Source organism: Nyctibius grandis, chromosome 5, assembly GCF_013368605.1.
Source record: "Nyctibius grandis isolate bNycGra1 chromosome 5, bNycGra1.pri, whole genome shotgun sequence".
Classification (NCBI taxonomy): domain Eukaryota; kingdom Metazoa; phylum Chordata; class Aves; order Nyctibiiformes; family Nyctibiidae; genus Nyctibius; species Nyctibius grandis.
The window spans coordinates 10,406,267-10,425,901 of record NC_090662.1 but is presented as its reverse complement, the minus strand read 5'-3'; the positions used below and the strand labels follow the sequence as shown (position 1 = coordinate 10,425,901).

Genomic DNA, 19,635 nt, shown 5'->3' with positions numbered 1-19,635 from the left:
GCTGATTTCTGAGGTACTCTCAAAGATTTTAACGGGAGATATGGTCCTGTACAGGAAAGAACCAGAAAGAAAGCAGCAAAACTACATGAAGCTGTTAAAAACCTTGCTCTTACCCTGAACACACAGAGGTTAATGTCAGATGAATACAATATTACGTGCCTTATATCAGCACAACGATCCAAAATAATGTTTTCGTTTGGACAGCACTGGTGGAAAATTTTGATTAAATGGAAACTTCCTTTTTCATTGACAGTTCATTTTGATGGAAAACGCCTGCCTAATCCTTATAATACACTACCAGACAGTCCCACAAGGCAAATTCCCTGTTTATGCATGACTTAAAAGGAATGGTCATCAGCCAGGTTGCTTCAGTGCTTTGCCATCACAGCTCAGCTCTGTCCTATTTGCCAGCTCAAACCTGGGGTGCCAATTGTGGTGGTGAACAGTGTGAACCGGTCAGTCACTCATTTCACACACGCCACGGATCAGTTCCTGTATGATAGTGCTTTTTCATTTACCACATATGCTGAACTGCATTTGACCTGGTGGTGAAAGGTTTCATTTACCATTACAGTCACTTCAGCTGTGCAGTCTCCAGTCTGTACGCTGATTTATGGATGGATTTGCATATGGCAAACATCCACAGAGCTTTATAAGTTTGCATTTATGCCAATAAATGTAAAGTCAGGGCTATGATACTAGTATGAGTAATGTTTTTATTAGAAATAGCTCTGTTTGGGGTTTTTGTTGTTGTTGGGTTTTGTTTTGTTTTGTACTGGGTTTTTTTAAATGCACGTAAGGATAAAACTCCATTCCATTTCCAGTTTAAGACAAGTGGACACTGCTAAAAAACCCCAACCCTTTATTTCTTATTTTTTCTTCTTCTTCATTTCTTATTTCTTTCTTATAACTGTTCCTTAGCAGGTATACATGGGGATCATTTTGTTCCTGGGGGCAGGACTAAGCACGAATCCTGACATTGATGGAGAAATCTCCAGGCTGATCTTGGAGTTGGGAACATAAGAACAGAGATAGCCAGCTAGAACAAAAGCCAGTCTAATGCAGTGACTACTGATGACCAGCCATGGATGATTAAGGAAAGAACAGGAAGACAGGAGAAGACATAGTTCCTCATAGCACTTATGTCAGAGCTGAAGAAAATTGTGCTACATTTTTTTGGTGTGGGTTTTTTAGTTTGGTTTGGGTTAGGTTTGAATTTTTTGTTGTTGCAGTTGTTTTTTTTAAATAGCATTTGATCAGCTCCATATCTGGCCTAATTAACTGACTACTGCAGAAGGCTCATGTTTGGATAATTTCAATATCAACACTGCTAACACCCTGCACAAATACTAAAAGCCAGTGTCCTGGTTTTCAGAAATTTTTACTGTAAGAAAGCCGTCATTCTCTCCACAAAGTACATGTGTATCTTCAATTAATGTTAACAATGTCTTGAGGAAACATCATGACAAATATTCATTCATTCTTTTTTTCCTGGTATGAGCAAAGGAGAAAAGATCCACCTCCCACCTACATTCTGTAACAGATTTAGGAATGCAAGACCTTTCATGCTTAAATCATCTATTATGCAACGCAAACGTTTATACTCATTAAAACACAAAACACATCATTCATTATTTTGAAACTTAATTTTGAATTAGACATTTACATTGAGGAACAGCTAAAAATAACTTGCATCAGGGTGTGGTGTAACTCTGCACTGTTTATGGATTAGGTCCAAGTATGGGTATGTAAATAGCTTCATATTTGTATACATTATGTAGGTAAATGCATGCATGCACCTAAGGATACTTTCAGAATCCAGAAAGTTTGGAAGTTTCTTCCCCTCAGCTCAGCTGCACAGAGGAATAGGCTGAGCTTAGCCAAACCCAAAAAATCCCCTTGGAAGAGTAGTCAGGTGGGAGAGAGTTCTTGGTCTCAGGACAAAGCAGGGGAAGGAGATTCCTGTGTTACATTTACACTCCATGTACTCTGCCACTGGCTGGCAATTCCATATAGATGTCTGATGTCTGCATGTCCTTTAGTTATCACTTGAACAGGCTCAGAGACTTTCTTACAGTAAGTGACCTTCTTTATGTATGAATCTGTTGTATATATGTTAATATATAATGCAGTTTCTACCTTTTAACATCATCCTTGGCCAGCACTAGCGAAGTGTTAGGATGCCTCTGTTGCAAGACATCATAGACCTGTTTACTAATGAGTTATTTTGTGGGTTGTTCTCTGATCGCTAACATAGTTTAAGTAACAGCTCCAATTGATTAAATTGAAGCCCCTCACATCCTACTGAAGGACTTCACAGCCAACTCCACCAGAGACCAGAAGTAGTGCAAATGTGTTTCCTATTGGATTTTATGCCACAAATGGTTTCCGCTCCTATTTTAATAGAAAACATTCTTTTGGCTTCCTTCTTTAAATGTATACCTATCATAAAAAGTGAAAAATTTTATTGCCCCACCACCCTCTACTGCATTTGAGACTTTCTGCATTTTCTTAGCGTGTGACATAGGCCACAATAAATTTTAGGATAATAGAAGTGTCTGCACAAGTGGCTACATCTGAGTGGCTGCAATCTGAGATTTCTCTGGCTGTTTTACAAAGAGCACTGAGAGCCCATTGACAAGATGTCTGGGGCGAGGGAGCACTAGGCCCTGTGCTTGCTGTCCCACTTTGTCAGACTGATGTTTGAAAAGGAGCAGGGATTCCTTGCTCTCCTGCTAGCTCTAGTAGCTATTTGGGGTGGCAGAAAAGCAGCTCTGGATTCTCGTGCTGCTGGGAGATCTCCTGGGCCCTCTCCAATGAGCTCATGTGAGAAGCAGGCAGTAGCAACTTTCACTCAAAGTGCCTGGAGCCATAGCTGTAGTGAATAAGTAATACTCCAGTAAGGGATAAAATTTTCCACAATGCTGTGCCCTTTTTTGGTAGGTATGGGAATGATTATTGAAACAGAACAACTGCATTATGGAAACTCTATTCCAACATTGAAGTACTACTTATCTAAAGTTATGGTGTTTGAATCAGTAGAAGTGCTTCAAGGCTGATTTTTGTCTAATGTGTGCTCTATGTTACATTCACACTGATGGACTTCTGCACAGAAGCTTTTAATGGAAAGACCTGTTAACAGGGAAAATGGGAGAGGGCTTGGATAAGATATGACATTCCTTTGCTCAAAAAATCAGTTTAAACTTGCTTGGGCATTCACAGAATCACAGAATGTTAGGGATTGGAAGGGACCTCAAAAGATCATCTAGTCCAATCCCCCTGCCGGAGCAGGATTGCCTAGACCATATCACACAGGAACGCATCCAGGCGGGTTTTGAATGTCTCCAGAGAAGGAGACTCCACAACCTCTCTGGGCAGCCTGTTCCAGTGTTCGGTCACCCTCACCGTAAAGAAGTTTTTCCTCATATTTATGTGGAACCTCCTGTGTTCCAGCTTGCACCCATTGCCCCTTGTCCTGTCAAGGGATGTCACTGAGAAGAGCCTGGCTCCATCCTCATGACACTTGCCCTTTACATATTTATAAACATTAATGAGGTCACCCCTCAGTCTCCTCTTTTCCAAGCTAAAGAGACCCAGCTCCCTCAGCCTCTCCTCATAAGGGAGATGTTCCACCCCCTTAATCATCTTCGTGGCTCTGCGCTGGGCTCTCTCTAGCAGTTCGCTGTCCTTCTTGAACTGAGGGGCCCAGAACTGGACACAATATTCCAGACGCGGCCTCACCAGGGCAGAGTAGAGGGGGAGGAGAACCTCACTTGACCTGCTAACCACACCCCTTCTAATACACCCCAGGATGCCATTGGCCTTCTTGGCCACAAGGGCACATTGCTGGCTCATGGTCATCCTGCTGTCCACTAGGACCCCCAGGTCCCTTTCCCCTACGCTGGTCTCCAATGGGTCTGCCCCCAACTTGTACTCATGGGGTTGTTCTTGCCCAGATGCAGGACTCTACACTTGCCCTTGTTATATTTCATTAAATTTCTCCCCGCCCAACTCTCCAGCCTGTCTAGGTCTCTCTGAATGGCTGCGCAGCCTTCCGTTGTGTCAGCCACTCCTCCCAGTTTGGTGTCATCAGCGAACTTGCTGACAGTGCACTCTATTCCCTCATCCAAGTCATTAATGAATATATTGAATAGTACTGGTCCCAGTACCGACCCTTGAGGGACTCCGCTAGACACAGGCCTCCAACTGGACTCTGTCCCATTGACCACCACTCTCTGGCTTCTTTCCTTCAGCCAGTTCACAATCCACCTCACTACCCGATCATCCAGACCACACTTCCTCAGTTTAGCTGCGAGGATGCTGTGGGAGACTGTGTCAAATCGAGATAGACCACATCCACAGCTTTACCATCATCTATCCACCGGGTTATGTCCTCATAAAAGTAGTTAAGCATGACTTCCCCTTGGTGAAGCCATGTTGACTGCCCCTAATGATCCCCCCCCTATCCTTGATGTGCCTAGAGACAGCACCAAGGACAAATTGTTCCATTACCTTTCCGGGGATGGAGGTGAGATTCAAAAATATCTGATCAAATTTCATATTGATACGCATCCTTAAAAAGACTCAAAGATCCACCAGACTGAGTGAGTGTCTTTCATAGTGACTTCAGTTGTTGTATCCTACTGAACATGAGGATGAAATGAAGCACAGCAAGGCAGTGAATGTTCTTCTTGTGGTATTTTAGAGCACAGAGGAACCATGGGATAAGCAGGATGAAGAAAGATCAGTACTGAATGAAAACGTTCATTTGGGAACAGAACAATATTCTGATCTGGTTTGGTCTCATTTCTTCCCATTATCTGGAAAAGCTCAACAATTTCAAGTGACCTTAACAATTGATTGGTTTTGTTGCTTTATTATTTCATAAGTGAAGAACTCGTATAACCTCCCAAAAGGGCACTTCACGCCACAAGTGCCATGTACATTGAAATCAATGGGACTACTCATGTGAGTAGGAGTTTGCAAGATCAATCCTTTTTTTCATATTTAATCTCCTGGTAAATACCGAGACAAATTACATTTCATTACAGGAATATTAGTGTGATCGAGCAAATCCCAGAGCCTTTGAATAATTGCCCTTTATAAATTCAGTGACTGAAATTGCATTTAACTTTGTCTCTGTGAGTTCTTTTCAGCACAATGTAACCAGACCACATCAGTGCGCAGAAGCTTTTTGAGAAAGAATATGTGTCCTGTAACTGATTACAGAGGTGACACAAGCTATTTACTGAATTATGCATCTTGAATGCAATACACCATAGTATTTTGAGGTAAGTAGATGGAAACTACAAAACAATATCAGGGGAAATGATACTGGTAAACTACAGCAACAGCCCCATGTTACCTCATGATTAAGGGGTAGGTACATAATCCACATCACCTTTGGAGGTGAACTTTACTTTGGAAACATTTTCTGGTCCTTGCGCCTGCCTAATCAGTTTTTGGAGCTGTTTCAGGCATAAATGGCTTAGTAAATCTTTCTCTCCATATATATACATGCCAATTCTACCTAAGCAGACACGAGGTACAATAAAACATGCAGAAAATTGTCTGGCTCAGAGCCTATTAAGATATTTATTTTACACTGTATTCCTCATTTTTATACTGTTTACTTTCACTTTTTCACCTTTTCAGATGCATGAAGAACTCTACCCTTTGAAGGATACATTTAGTTTTAAACTAAAACATTCACCCATTCTACACAGTTGAGTATGTATTGAAGTACAACAGTGGAGCAGAATAGTGAAATTCTGAGCAGTTTGTAAGGACAATTAAAGTAATGATTATTTTGGGTGCCCCCTGGGTCAGATACTGACATAATTCAGAATAATACTCAAATCCTTTACATTTCTTCCACTGCTATCACACTTGTCTGCCAGACTTTCAATGAAGGTCTACATTTGCTTACTGCTTAGATCTTGTGATTTATTTTTCTTTTTTTTTCCTTCCTTTTTTTATTTCAGGGAGGGGGAGGGACGGTGGCTTTTTTAGCTTATCTTTTTTGAAATATTAAAAGAAGTAGAAAATGTATAGTAGTGGGAGACCTGATATTGCTTTTTATGATTCATTTTTCCCCAAATGGCCATTATTACAGCAGATCTATTTAAGGCATGGGAGTTTCCATACCTGTGAATAGGTTAAAGTTTTATGGTGTTGCTTTTCGCAGCACTTTGAAATGCAATGATCTTTGCAGGAGCTAGCTAGAGAATTATTTACATATTTACCTTCCTACCTCAGCTGACCATTCACATGCAAATAGGAGCTTTGACAGCTTCTCCACACATTTATGAAACCCAGTGATCTGTCCATATTTCAACTCAGAATGAAAGATATCACAATGCCTTAGAAAAAAGCCCTGCCAGACTTTAGATTAGTTTCTTACTCTGCAATACTGAATATGAAAAAAAAAAATCCAGGTTTCTTGGAATGGAAAATTTTGGGAGCACAATGAATGCCTTTCAATCACAAAATAAGTATTGATTTCGTAAAGACCAGCTGCAGGACAGTAGTTTTACAAACTATTTGAAGGGCAGAGCTGACTTAAGCTCTTGCTTTTTCCTTTCTTGGTCATTTAGAACCCAACAAAATAGTTCAGCCCCTCAAAAAAACCTGATTTTTAGAGTAGATTCAAATCATTGCATGGTGGACACACCATGATATGAGGGGAGGAAAATGATCAGCTGAGACTTAAGCTGGCCCTGCCTGTTAAACCTCATGTTTGAAGAAACTTGACTTGTAGTACTGAGCACTTGCCCATTGTATGTACTCTCTCATAAGTGGGTCCCAGAACAGTTCACCTCTGCACAGAACAGGTTCACAGTCTGGCCCTGAACGTGCAAGCAATTGCCTCTTAAACTTCTGTGTCTGAAAGACCTGACTGAGTGGTTCAACTCAGGACAATACTGTGCTTTCATGGTGATTATAAAAAATCATTGCTATGCTACCCACTCACCAGTTGTTATTTTAAAGGAAAACTTGTCTTAAGACCTAAAGTCTCCTTCTCTGGTGTGATTTCAGTGTCTTATAACCAGAAACAAGTACACATTTCCCAGCCTAAAAAGCTGTATTTCACCTCTCCTCATGTAATTTACATACATTGATCACTTCCATATGTCTGGCAAAAAGTAAAATAATTTCTATGCATAGTAATGGGGTGAACCTACAGTGAAACAAAATTCAGTGTTTGTCATATTCCCACATGCTGATAAAAAAGTTTTTAAGAGAATGGCATTTATGAGAAATGTCCTTTGAAAAGCTGTTTGTGGTCTCAGCTATGGAAATTGTGTTCAAAACCAGAAAGCTGCATTGCTTGGTCTTGTCCTCAGTCCCTTTGGTGCAATGTCATTTAGCAGTATCAGTGGTCTAATTCCCTTCTCACATGCATCACTGCAGTCACAGTCAGTTAATGAAGTTACACTTGATTTACACCAGAATAATTGGTGATAGCTTAAAATTTCTAATATAGAATAATAATACATGTAAGACTTGATACTGCTCTCTTTGAAGACAAATGAAAAAGTTTCTTTACTCCAGTAAACGGAACCTTTTACGTTGGTCTCTGTTGGTCTGTTTGCCAGCCTCAAGAATTGGACTCAGATCTTCTAGCACCAGCAAAACCGTCAGAAAACTATGTAGCAAGAGGTCAAGTAAGACACTATAGTCTAACAAGTCAAACCACAAACTTGTGCCTGACGTTCAAAGGTACACCAAAATCATATAAAATCTTGTATTTGCTCTGTATTTCTTAATTAATGGCATGAAAAACGGTACTTTATTATGGAAAAAGAATGCTATTCAAAACAACCATTACATCACGTAAGTGGCATGAGGAAGTATAAAAGCAAAGAAAAAAAATTCCTTAAGTCACTGAAGGTAATATTTAAATGCTGCATTTAAGGTATGTGGAATATGCGAATAGCCAATTTTATTTTCACATAGGTCAGGCTGATGAAGTGAACAGGTGCTTTCTTACTTATTTTACGAATGAGGATGTGAATCTTAGAGATGCAGAATTCCACTTCTGAATTTATTATAGTAGTTAATCCTCATTATTAGGTTTGAACTAGAGCTGTCAAGCAACAGTTTTCCAGTGAGCGAGTAACAAATGATAAGCAATTATATCTGACTGAACTGATTACTGAATATTTCCCCAAGTGGCTAAAAAAGGCTGCCCTCATCCTGGAGAAGGTTGGGAAGCATTTTGGGTATGGAAAGTCAGAAAAAGGGCTGTGTGCAGGAAGAAATAGAAGTTTTATGTCCAGAATCTGTTGGGAAGGAAAACACGTACACTTGTAGGGGCAGAGGAGTATTAAACACCAGTGGCCTGGTAAGGTGTGTTCAGACTGGGTAGAAAGGGGAGTAAGTGCCCAAAGTGAGGTTTTTAGGTTTGTCTGGTAAGCACAAGATGATTACATTTTTAACTCCCTCTTAATTTTAGAATAGGATTATCAGTGATGATTATGAAAAAAGAGGAGCCTAGCTTAAAGTCAGAGAAATAGGCCAGGATCTTGCAAGCACTCACACACCTTTGGTAGACAGTATTGCAAAGACTAAACACAAAGGCACATCTCCAGAGTCATCTGTAATCACCTTCACAGTGTATTTAGTGTGAAATAGAAGTGTATACTCCACAAAACATTGTGAAGGGTTCCTGTATAGAACCGTCTGGAATATCCAAATTGAATTAAATTAGATATGCTTTCTGGATAATAGGCATGTGTTTCATGTCACAGGAGTACACATATGTGAATATGATTATTGTAATAACTTTAAAGTACCTGTAAGGCCTTTGTACGTTTATCAAACATAAGTTCTGACAGAGCTTCAAATATACACATTAATGGGATTATTCTGAGAGTAGGATACAGCTCTGAATAAGCATAGCAAGTCTCTGACCTCGAGTAATGCCTCATGAGATCACTTAATACCACTTTACAGGTGAAGAAGCTGACACAGAAGAGCCAAAGAATTAATAGGATTTCACATTTATGGTACTTTCTTTGATTCCCATTACAGTACAGACTTCCTGTGTATCATCAGCTCTAGTGCTGGGTTTCTGTTAACCTCCAACCTCCATTTGTAGCTGAGGATAACAAAACTTTCCTAATTTGTGGGACTTGTCCAGTAAATAGTGTGAGTTCCAGTGAGGGTTAAAAGAGTGATGAAAGATACAAAACTGTGAAGGGATGCCAGAAAAAGAAGTAGAGTACCCAGTAGATTACAGTTCCATCACAGATGGGAAACAAATTCTGAAAAAGTAGAATTGGAGTTTTATATTAATCTTGATCTCAATACTCCAGGCTGGAGAGAAAAACAAAACATATATTATTATTATTATTACTTCATTTTGTAACACCCCTTTAAAAAGAGCTATGAGGAATGTTCTTTCAAATTTAACAAATTCCTAAATCTTTTCACTTGAGATGAAATCTTGCTTGCCTATTTGTTGGAGGCCACTTTATGGCTTGAGTACAAATGACCGAGGGTACATATTTAGAACAGCAAGATGGATGAAGGTTTACCATACTGATAACCTCACAGCCAACATCCTGCAAACACTGCTTCGCTAATGTTTAGGACATTTCAGATAAGTGCTAACAAGAGCTCTTTCAAAATGTTATCATACCTTCGTATATATCTGAATATACACTTGGTCTTAGTGGGTGGACTCTGACACATCTTGAAAGAGAAGCGATTTAGAAATAAAGCAACTTCCTAACTATGCAATTTGCAGGTAGCTCAGGAACACATTTACATTGTTGTCTGCAAGGCTGTCAAATCAAGAGGTTCTGATACAGCTATTCATCTGCTGTAGTTGAAGGGAATATGAAAAAAAAAGCAATCTGGAAGACAAAATTTTCTTTCCCAGATCCCCAGACATGGTTTCTGCTGTCCCTTCTACCACTCAACAGGAACTGGCATTTACCACATGGGCCTTGCAGAATGGACACCTTGTACAGGACCTAGCGTGAAGGAGATGAGACCACGTTGGCCTACAGATACTAAAGAGCAACACTCATCATCACTGACATGTATTCTCGTGTTTTGAGAAAAAGCTTCATCAGGAGTAAGAAGCATTTCAGACTATACATTCATGCAAAAGTAGTAAAGTTGCACTGGGAAATCCATGAAGAAAGTAAAAGTAATATTAACACCCTGAAAACTCCACTTCATCTCAAGAGACCTCACTCTATGCCTTGGCCAGGCGTGGGATCTGTGTCTAGCAAAGGATAGCTATTTCTATTTCAGTGTCAGCTGGTGATGAAAGTTGTACCCTGCACTCTCTGCAGCTCTTTTGGATGCTTGTGAGCTGTATTTATAGTCTGTTGCCTCTAGAAAAGGCCACCAACCCCTCCCCTTGAAAGGCAGCTCTAAATCCTTTAAATTATCTCACAGAGCTTTTTTGTGTCCTTTTCTCACACAAGGCTGGAATTTCAAAAGGAGCCAAGAGGGGCCGTCAGAACCAACATGAGCTTTGCTTCATTAGAGTGGAGACTAAAGGAGAGCTTTCTTTTTTGTCCTTCCACAAGTTAGATGAAAGCAAATAACTACTTCATTCCTCAGATTGCTCCCTGCAAAATCCAACATTCACGAAAATATTTATAAGAGATGAGAATTTTATTTGACTGCTCACTTCTAAAGTTTCTGCAACATTCAGCTGGAGAGATAAGCAGGCGGCCCAACAAATGTCAAACAACTTAAAAACATTAGAAGAATGGCAAAAATGACTTTACTGCGTTTGGCTATCAAGCAGAAGAGGATGAAAACTAGATGTGACACAAAGTAGACTAGTGCTCACACGTTTTAGGGATTGCTGTAGATTTGTCTAGCTCACGGGGAAACTGTAATCCCCAAACTGAGAAAAGAATCCCCCAAACTGTAAGTCTATTTAGAATTTTTAGAAATTAACCTAAATTAGGTTTCATCCTGCTCTCACTGTTGAAATAATTCAGCTGAAAAAGAGAAGAATCAGGGTCGAGGCACCTGTCCTCTGAGTTGCACGTAGGTATATGTATTTTTATTTGCAAACTATGCTATACGAAATTAAGTCTTGAATATATTCTTCCTTTAAAGTGTAGAAACATTTAGAAAGTAAGAGAGCTGGTCAAGGGACAGCTTATTGAAAGCTCAGAATGATTAAGCTATTAAATTAGTAAAGCTCTGCAGCCCCAGACAGTCACTTCCAGCATGTGTCACTGGATTTGGGATGAGCTTATTAAGGAGGAGAGACATGGGGAATGTGAGATGTAAGTTAGGTAATTGTTTCAAGAATATGAAGAATTTAGTGGTACTGTATATTTCTTGCTATGACTGAAAGTTTGATGCGAATTTAGATAGCGTCGCAGGTGACTCCAAGATCACAGACACTGAAGGCATACCTACGTTTAATCAGCTGGATTTTTTCACAACTTTAAATACTCATTTAGGCAGAGACAGTTTCTTAAATTAGTGTGCTTTAAGATCAGAATACAGCCTAGATTTTTCCTTAGCATTTAATTGGTACCTTCTTTTGATACCTTCCCAGAAAGAAACTAAATGAATGAACAAGGAGCTTAATTCCTTTTACAGTCGCTGAAAAGCGATGAGCACCCTTAAAGTCTCATTCAGCCTGCCTAACCCAAGATTAGCTCTCTGGAGGTACCTCTCCTCCCATTGACAGTGAAAAGAGCCTAATGTGGCTGACTATGTCAGTCAAAAAAGAAAGAGAAAGACACCACAGAGAATCTCCTGTGGTGCAGGAGAAAGGCTAGAGCGCTCTTGAGATTTCTGATGCTCTCAACAGCTGTGGCCATCGTTTTCTCTCTTGTACATTGGGGCACTATTCCACATGGAAAAAAATAGGAAAAGTCAAGTAAATGCACTATCCCCTCAGTTATTCTCACCATCCACAGCTGTTACTGGAAGAGAGCAGCTAACCTATATGAAGGCTGTATGTGGGAGGACCATGAACTTGCAGACATTCCTGAAGGCAGCTTTAATCCTGCAAGGAAAGGAATTCGCTGAATTGCCCACCAGCACCAGCACAACACCAGCAGCAACTTTCACATGTAACCTTAATTAGGAAGAACACCAGGACAAGCTACAGAACTTCCACATAAAATTTTGACATAGAGCTGCCAGGGTCCACCCCACACATTTGCTTAAAAATAAGCATGTGGGAGCCTGAAGACAATTTTACCCTTTTTAGCTTTGAAACAACTGCAAAATATCACAACCATTGACACCACTTAGAAGGATTTGTTTTCTTCTCAGTCACTTAGGCACTGCCTCAGGTGAAGGTGTGATTTTGCTTCAGACTGAACTAGGGTCAAGTCAGGCTCCAGCTGATGTAGAAAATGTTCAAAATATTGGAGCAATTTTGTATTGCTTGTGCTTCCGTTGTAATGTTCCACTTATGCACATGAGAGAAAAAACCTGTGGGCCAGAGGAAGTGAATAAAAAAGATGTCTCTATAATAGCAGCTGTACGGGCATTAAAGGCCGCATGCAGAATCAGTGATTAGGCAAACCAAAACCATATTAAAAGGATCAGAGTATAGCAATGCATTAAATAAAAACTGAAAAACAGTTCAAAGCAAAAAGAGTGAGTTAAAAATACAAATCATTTCGCGGTTTCTTCTAAGATGGAACTCCATGTAAATGCTTTCTGTACATACAGAGGCACACGCAGGACGGATTATCATAAATAACCCATTTACATTGTAGCAACCTGCAAAGACTGGGTTTCTTATTTTACATACTGTTTTGCTAAACGTTATGGAATAAATACACAGCTGAATAAGCAAAAAGAGAGGTACTTCGGTCCTGCTCAAAAAACTTCAAGCACAGAAGTAAATTTTAAGGCAGACTTCACATACCAGTAGATCCATTAAGTTCAGTGTAACTATGGATGTTTAAACACCTCATTAGGTCAAAGTTTTAAAGATGCTGAAACAAACAGTAAATGTAAGTGCTTAAACACCTTGTCCACAGCAAAAAAGTAGTTTCCATTGCTATCAATACGGCACCTTCCATGAATAATTCAGTCATTTGCAGATCGTACAGCACAAATAATTATAGAGAACTCCAGCTTCTCAGAAAAGGGAGGCTCTGTAATTCAGAAACCACTTTTTCCACTGGAATTAAATGGGAAAGTTGGAAACACAAAATGAAAATGTTGGGCTAGGTTTTCACCCTCCTTGTTCCAACTACACTGCTTGTCTCGGGCCCTAATTAGCTAGCTGAAAATTTCCCTATATAGGCAAGATCTGAGCTTACGCACCTCCTTCTTCAGTTTCTCCTTTCTGTCAGCCTGTGGGACACATCAGAGGCACACAGGGCAGTCCTACCATCTCCCCTGACGGCTCTCAGGTCTCGTGAAGACCCCACCCAACCAATGTTAGAAAGACCAACACCCAGATCTTCCCTGAAAGACTCACTATTTTGGGGCAAAAATAAGGCTGAAGAGGCTGTGGCTGCATCTGGCATCTTCACTGCCTCCCAGCCTCCTTCACTGACTCAACGGTGAGGTCTGAGAGCGCCGGAGTTGTGCAGAAATGTTGTCAGGAACGGCGGAAGCTGAAGAGTGTTACAAACCCATGCCTAGACTGCAAATGTCACCGGTTTGCCTCCCTTCACAGTCTTCTTCCTAAGTCTGGGCTGCCCTTCTCTCCTTTTCAGGCACGTTAGAGAGGCTTTTCCCTCAGACAGTACTCTAACAACATAGTTTAACCAAAAGTTTTTTAAGTGGATACCTTGAAAGCTGAGACAGACTTTAATATTGGTCCCAACTCAAGAAAGACAGGCTCCCTTGCCAACATTTCTTTCCCCATTTCCTTCTCCCGCTTTGTCTGCTTTCCCAATATTTGTGGAGGTATTGAATTGTGAGTTATAGAGTTTGATGGAAAGGAAAAACCACAATCAAACCCACCGGCAGGTCATCAACTACAACCAGACTGGATCAGCAAACTACAAACCAGGTATCATATTTACACTAGCATACGTACAGGTAATTCAGCACGGTGTCATTCCTCCCTCGTCACGGCATGTTGGACAGATTGAAACGGACAGAAGTTTTGCCATTGCTTTCACTAGGGCCAGGATTTCATCCATACAGAAATCCATCCTATAAAATTATAAATCAGCCGCACATCAAAGATGGACTAGTTCTCGCTATCACTGCAACTTTAAACAAGACACTTATTTTTAATATGGCTTGAATTGGGGCCAGGGAGTAATAGAGCTAAATCTGTGTGCAATGCTTTTTCAGTTACTTATTCTCAAGTAATATGTATCCAATTGAGCAACAATAACAAAGGAGAACCACACATGTGCTCTTACAAAACATAGTTACAGCATTTAGTAATTTTCAATAGAAAAATAGGACGTGACAGATGGATTTGAGAAAGTTGGGTTCACAAGATTTATTCATGTGGAGACAAAAATTGGGGTTGCCTTAGGAAAAATCTGTAAATCAAAAAATCGTTAATGGAAACTCTCTGTTTCTTTGGGCTTATATGTTTGTATTTAAAGGTTACTGTAGCTGGTTCCATCTCTGTTTGTCCTGTTACCTCCCCATACAGAGGACAGCAAAAGAAAATAGGAAACAATAAACGATACAAGAAATCCATCTGGAGTTAAGGCTATATTTATTGTTTTAAACTTTGCACACTCAACTTGGTCACCATCTTCCTGAGAACTCTGTGCTCTATAGAGGTTTCCTGAACAGAATCTGTGACCTAGTGATACAATATAGAGACTTACAACCGACACCGACATTGAAGCCAATGAGATTAAAATAAAAACAACAACAACAACAACAACAAAAACAAAACAAAACAACAAAAAAAAACCCAACAAATCCCTCTACGTTCTTTAAGGAAAGATTCCTTTACTTCTGACCTATCAACAATGACATTTCTTGTTACTTCACAATAAGGAGACAAAGTCTTTGAAGGACACAAAAAGAGGAGCTCAGAGGTTGAAGGGCTCAACTGAGCTTTCAGTTTTATAGCTGGTTTTACCACATTTAGGCTATGATCCAGAACTTACTGACTTCAACGAACTTTGGATTGGGCCTTTAATCATATTAATTCCCTTTGACTGAAATAAGGAGATAAATATCATCTGTGCAAAACCTTCCCAATCCATGCACTAAGATGAAAATGCTTGGAAACTTTAAAATGTACAGAGCAAAACCCTGATGCTACTGAACAGGAGTTTCACCACAGATTTCATCTGGACAAGGTTTTCTCTAGTGTTCTCATCAAATTTCTTTCCTTTAATATGTCACCAAAATCAAGGTGATATAAACCAAATAACCAGACCTCTGTTTTACAATAAACAGAAAGAACATTTTCAGACCACAGATGTGGCCTTAATATATGCATTTATACGCTTTCCCTTCCTCTTCCTATCCGTAACATGCCCTGTAGGATGCTTCTAATCTTCTGCAAGACTGAGTGACAAGAAGTTAAGAGGGGGCAAGAATAGGAGCTCACCAAAACTTCTGTCCAGCAACCTGGGAAATGGCAGAGCTAATACTGGACCTTTGAAAACAAGTGACCATAGGAAATCAAGGCTGGCAGGGATTTAACCCTTCATGACTCATTTTGCTAACTTTTAAAGCAAACGCCTGAGCTTTTTAACCATGTTTGACAACTAATTAGTTGAGAAAAACAAGAAGTTAAAATACATCCTTGTTTTTCTTTTGAAATAAAGCACCGACAATTAGCTCCAAGGTATTTGTTTAGGCAAAAAAAACAAGCATGCATGTTAAAAGAAAGCACAATAACAGCCACTGAAAGAGAAATCACTTAGGTCATTCTTTTCACCCTGCATGGGTTTTTTTGATATCATAAGTTTATTTTACTCAACCACAGCTCTTCATGAAGAGGCAGAATGGGTAAGTAACTGGGTAGCTTCTTTTCCTAATTGCAAGCAGTTTCAATAGAGATGAATCACTTAGTATCACGTAGTCATATACCGGTGAGGAATACCCTGAGATACATATTAGCCTATAAGATAGTCAGTCTGTGCCTAAAAGACATATTTTCAATATCTACAGCTGTTAAGGCTGTTCCTACGCAAGGTGTTAACACTGATCTGTGCATAGAATACTGTGCTGGAAGCAAAATTTGTCTGGAAAATCACCAGCTGATAAGGCTTAGTTTTCCCTGACTAATAATGATATCCCCATCCTTAGGGATCAATGCAGCAGCACAGGCAACACGCTCCTCTTGACCTGGCCAAGCATTTACACTGGTACTTAACATTAAGTATGTGAGTAGTCTGATCTGATTTTTAGGGCTACACATGTTTTAAGTCAAATATGTGATTAAGTATACATATGACTCAAAGGCCAGTGTGTGAATTCCTGTAAGTCTTCAGACTTTAACTTGCTTTAAATTACTTATGCATTTACGTTCTTTCCTAGATAGGAAATAGAGTTGCCTCATTTTCTTTTGACAATGATCTGCCAATTATAAAAACAGTTTCAATGTTCCTTTCAGTTTCCTGTTTTGATCCTATAGGATTGACTGTACATTAAAATCTGATGTCTGATGTGTTTAAAAAATGAAAATGAGACCTTTTCTCCCAGCCAGAGCAGAACTGGAAAACAACCAATCAGCAGAGAAGCAAAATGTTGCTAAACTGTATATGGATACAGTAGCAGCAGGGTGGAAAAAAAAAAAAAAAAAAAAAAGAAAAAAATAACCCCACTATCATCCAGATTTGGCCATCCTTTGAAATTAGTTTCTGTGAATTTAGTCAGTACGAGCAGGGGTAGCAGGCTTGAGCCATAACAAACTTTAAAAGTGTGAAAAATAATAAACAATAATTAATTAGGCGTTAAACCACTTTACAGGATATTTTTATAGCATTTATGCTTCTATATACTAATCTGAGTTTCAGTATGATTGTGAAAGTTTGGAAGCAATTAAGAGGTTTTTAATGAGTTTTTGACTTGACATGTAGTTATGGCAGAAGCTTTCTTCAGACTCCATTATTTAAAATAATCAATTTTGTGTTAAATACAAATGGCTTTGCTTATGAAAACTGAGTTAACAGATTCTGAACCTCTTAAACTGTTGTTTTCATATATATCTTTTCAAGTTTAAATACACACAAATATGCATATATGTGTTCTTTAATAATACCCTGCACATGCATTTATTCCATACAGCGCATCCAAGTTTTGCAGGTGTTTAATATTTTTTTTCACCTGGAGTGTGAAAATGACGTCTGCCTTTTATCAGAGAGGACTTTTCCCCCCTCTCATTTACAGCATGAGAAAGATGAGAAAAACTGGAAAACGCATTTCTACTGGCAAGAGATGTATTGACACTACACTGTAAACTGAGATTGACATCTATGACCAGGCATGCACACACATGTTCGCTTTTTTTCCACTGTAGAAGCAGCGTGTTACTTTTCCTCCCTTCTTTCAGAACCGTAGCTGCTGCTTGTTCTCCCAACCTTCAATACTCTGAGAATTACGATAATGCAGCTCTTCAGAGACACGTATATACACATAGATGTACGGATCTCCTTTTCAGAAATAATACTCTACAGCTCTTAACATTTTAAACTTCTTTCCCAGTTGCACATGCTCCAGATTTGGTGAATCCTTCTGAAAATGTACTTAGAGAGGAACTATGCTGATAAAGAAAGGAGCCTGCCTACTTCAGAGTCCTCCTTTAACACTGGCAGTGTTATACCAAAGTTAATTACTGACAATTGCAGTGTGAATGGCATTACATTATTTCAAACCTAAACGTAATCTCACAGCTCGCTCTCTTCAGTTACACCTTCCCTGTGATCTCTAATGAAATACATCAGACCACACCGAAAACAACCTCATTTCGAATAAACTGCACTGCATTAAACATCCATAGGCAGTATTTTCTAGTGCATAACAGTCCTTTCGTCCTTTTCTGGACTGATCTCTTCCTTTCAGTTTATAGTTTCTTGGCAAACCCACCATCTACTGCTTATGTTAGGCATCTGATTGTCAGATTTGTACAAACTGAATATTCATGACTTGAAAATTAACCACTTCATGCCTAAAAAATGGAAAATATAAACCTTCATCTATCCCATGCTGTTTGAAACAGATCTGGTATGTGGCTGCACTACATGCCCAGCACTGGAGAGATGAGCTGGGTGCCCAAACGCGCCTCATCGTTTTAAAGGGTAAAGTCCGATGAAACAGCACAAGACTGAAAAACACTCTTCCACGGATCAGCACGATCCGGAGTCCTTGTCGGCAAATGCAACTAACTCTTCTTTGTCTGTGTTTAAACTGCGTGGTACCGACCGTAACACGGCGTGGCTTTTTAAGTATTTTTTCAGAATTTTTTCCTAATGCCAATTTCCCCCTTGGAAGATAAGAAAACCAGGGAGGAAGCGGGGGGGGGTGGCGGCGGGGCAAGGAGGAGAAGTGTTGAGGAAAACCGAGAGTAAAAGAGAACAACAGACTTACCTTTATAGGATAATTTGAGCCTTGGCACATTATTCTTCACATGCTGGCAGTTCGCTCTTCCTGCTAGTAATACTCCCAAGGAAAGCAAGGCAATCCCCCTGAGCCAGCCCATGCTGCAGCAGCCGCTGGAGGGTCTCTGCGAGCCGGAGCCGCGGCGCTCCCCGTCCTGCCGGGCGCCGCCGCCGGGGAACTTCAGGCAACCTGGGGAGCGGAGGTAACAGGTGATGGGGGTGGGCTCCGCGCCCCGCCGCGCCCCGCCGCGCCCCGCCGCCGCCAGCTGCCCCGGCCCCCCGCCTCGCCGCCGCCGCCGCCGCCGGGGCAACTTCAAGCCCCTCTCACGCACACGCCGCGGGCCGGAAAAGGAGGCAGCCCCCGGGTGCGAGTGGCGTGCGGGCGGGGGGGCGGCATGATGCGGGCGGCGGCGGCGGGCCGGGGGCAGGGGCCGGGGCCGGGGCCGGGCCGGGCCGGGGCTGGCGGGCGCCCCGCTCCCCGCGCGGCGGGCGGGTCCCGGGCGGGCAGGGGCGGGCGCGGCGCGGCGGCGGAGCCCCGCGCTCCCCGCGCACATGGAGGCACGGGGGACACCGCTTCTCCCCACGCTCCCGAGAGCGGCTGACAATGGGAGCGCAGGAGAGTCGACCCCCCCTTCCCCTGCTGTCACAGCACACGTTAAAAAAAAAAAAAAAAAGAGAGAGAGAAAAAGAAACATATCGCGGCAGAGATGAGAGGAGGGAACACAAACCTCCACCGAGCTTGGGGAAGGCACGGAGCTATACATTTCACGAGCTATTTTATGTCATTGTCCAGGTTGTTGTTGATTTTTTTTTTTTTTAATTTCATTTTACGGTTTGATTAAAAGATGTACATCCCCCTTTAAAAACAACAGCACAACACAGCCCACAATGTTGCTACCCACATAAATAACGTCTCCTGCCCATAACGCAATCCTCTTCTGTTGCTCCCAGTTAAAAACAAGTAACAAAGTCTTCCATCAGCATAACTTTACCGCTGAAGCTTTTAAAGCCTTGTTAGGGAAGGTTGCTCCAACCCTCCCACCCTCCCCACCTCCTGCACACTACTCCAGTTCAGCAAAAGAAATTCCTAGTAAAGCCCACTTCAACAATCAGTTCAAGACATGTACAGGTCTAGAGGGGC

General features: G+C 40.9%; 1 protein-coding gene across 1 annotated transcript in view; it reads right to left on the bottom strand.

The window, feature by feature from the left end:
• SEMA3A (semaphorin 3A) overlaps window positions 1-19,418 on the bottom strand; it is a 177,766-nt gene extending 158,348 nt beyond the window's left edge. The window contains exons 1-2 of the mRNA XM_068400555.1: window positions 19,397-19,418; window positions 18,484-18,684 (exon numbers count right to left, since the gene is read on the bottom strand). Coding sequence (XP_068256656.1) covers window positions 18,484-18,684; window positions 19,397-19,418 — 223 coding nt within the window. The remainder of the gene's footprint in view (window positions 1-18,483; window positions 18,685-19,396) is intronic.
• Window positions 19,419-19,635: the final 217 nt, after the last annotated feature.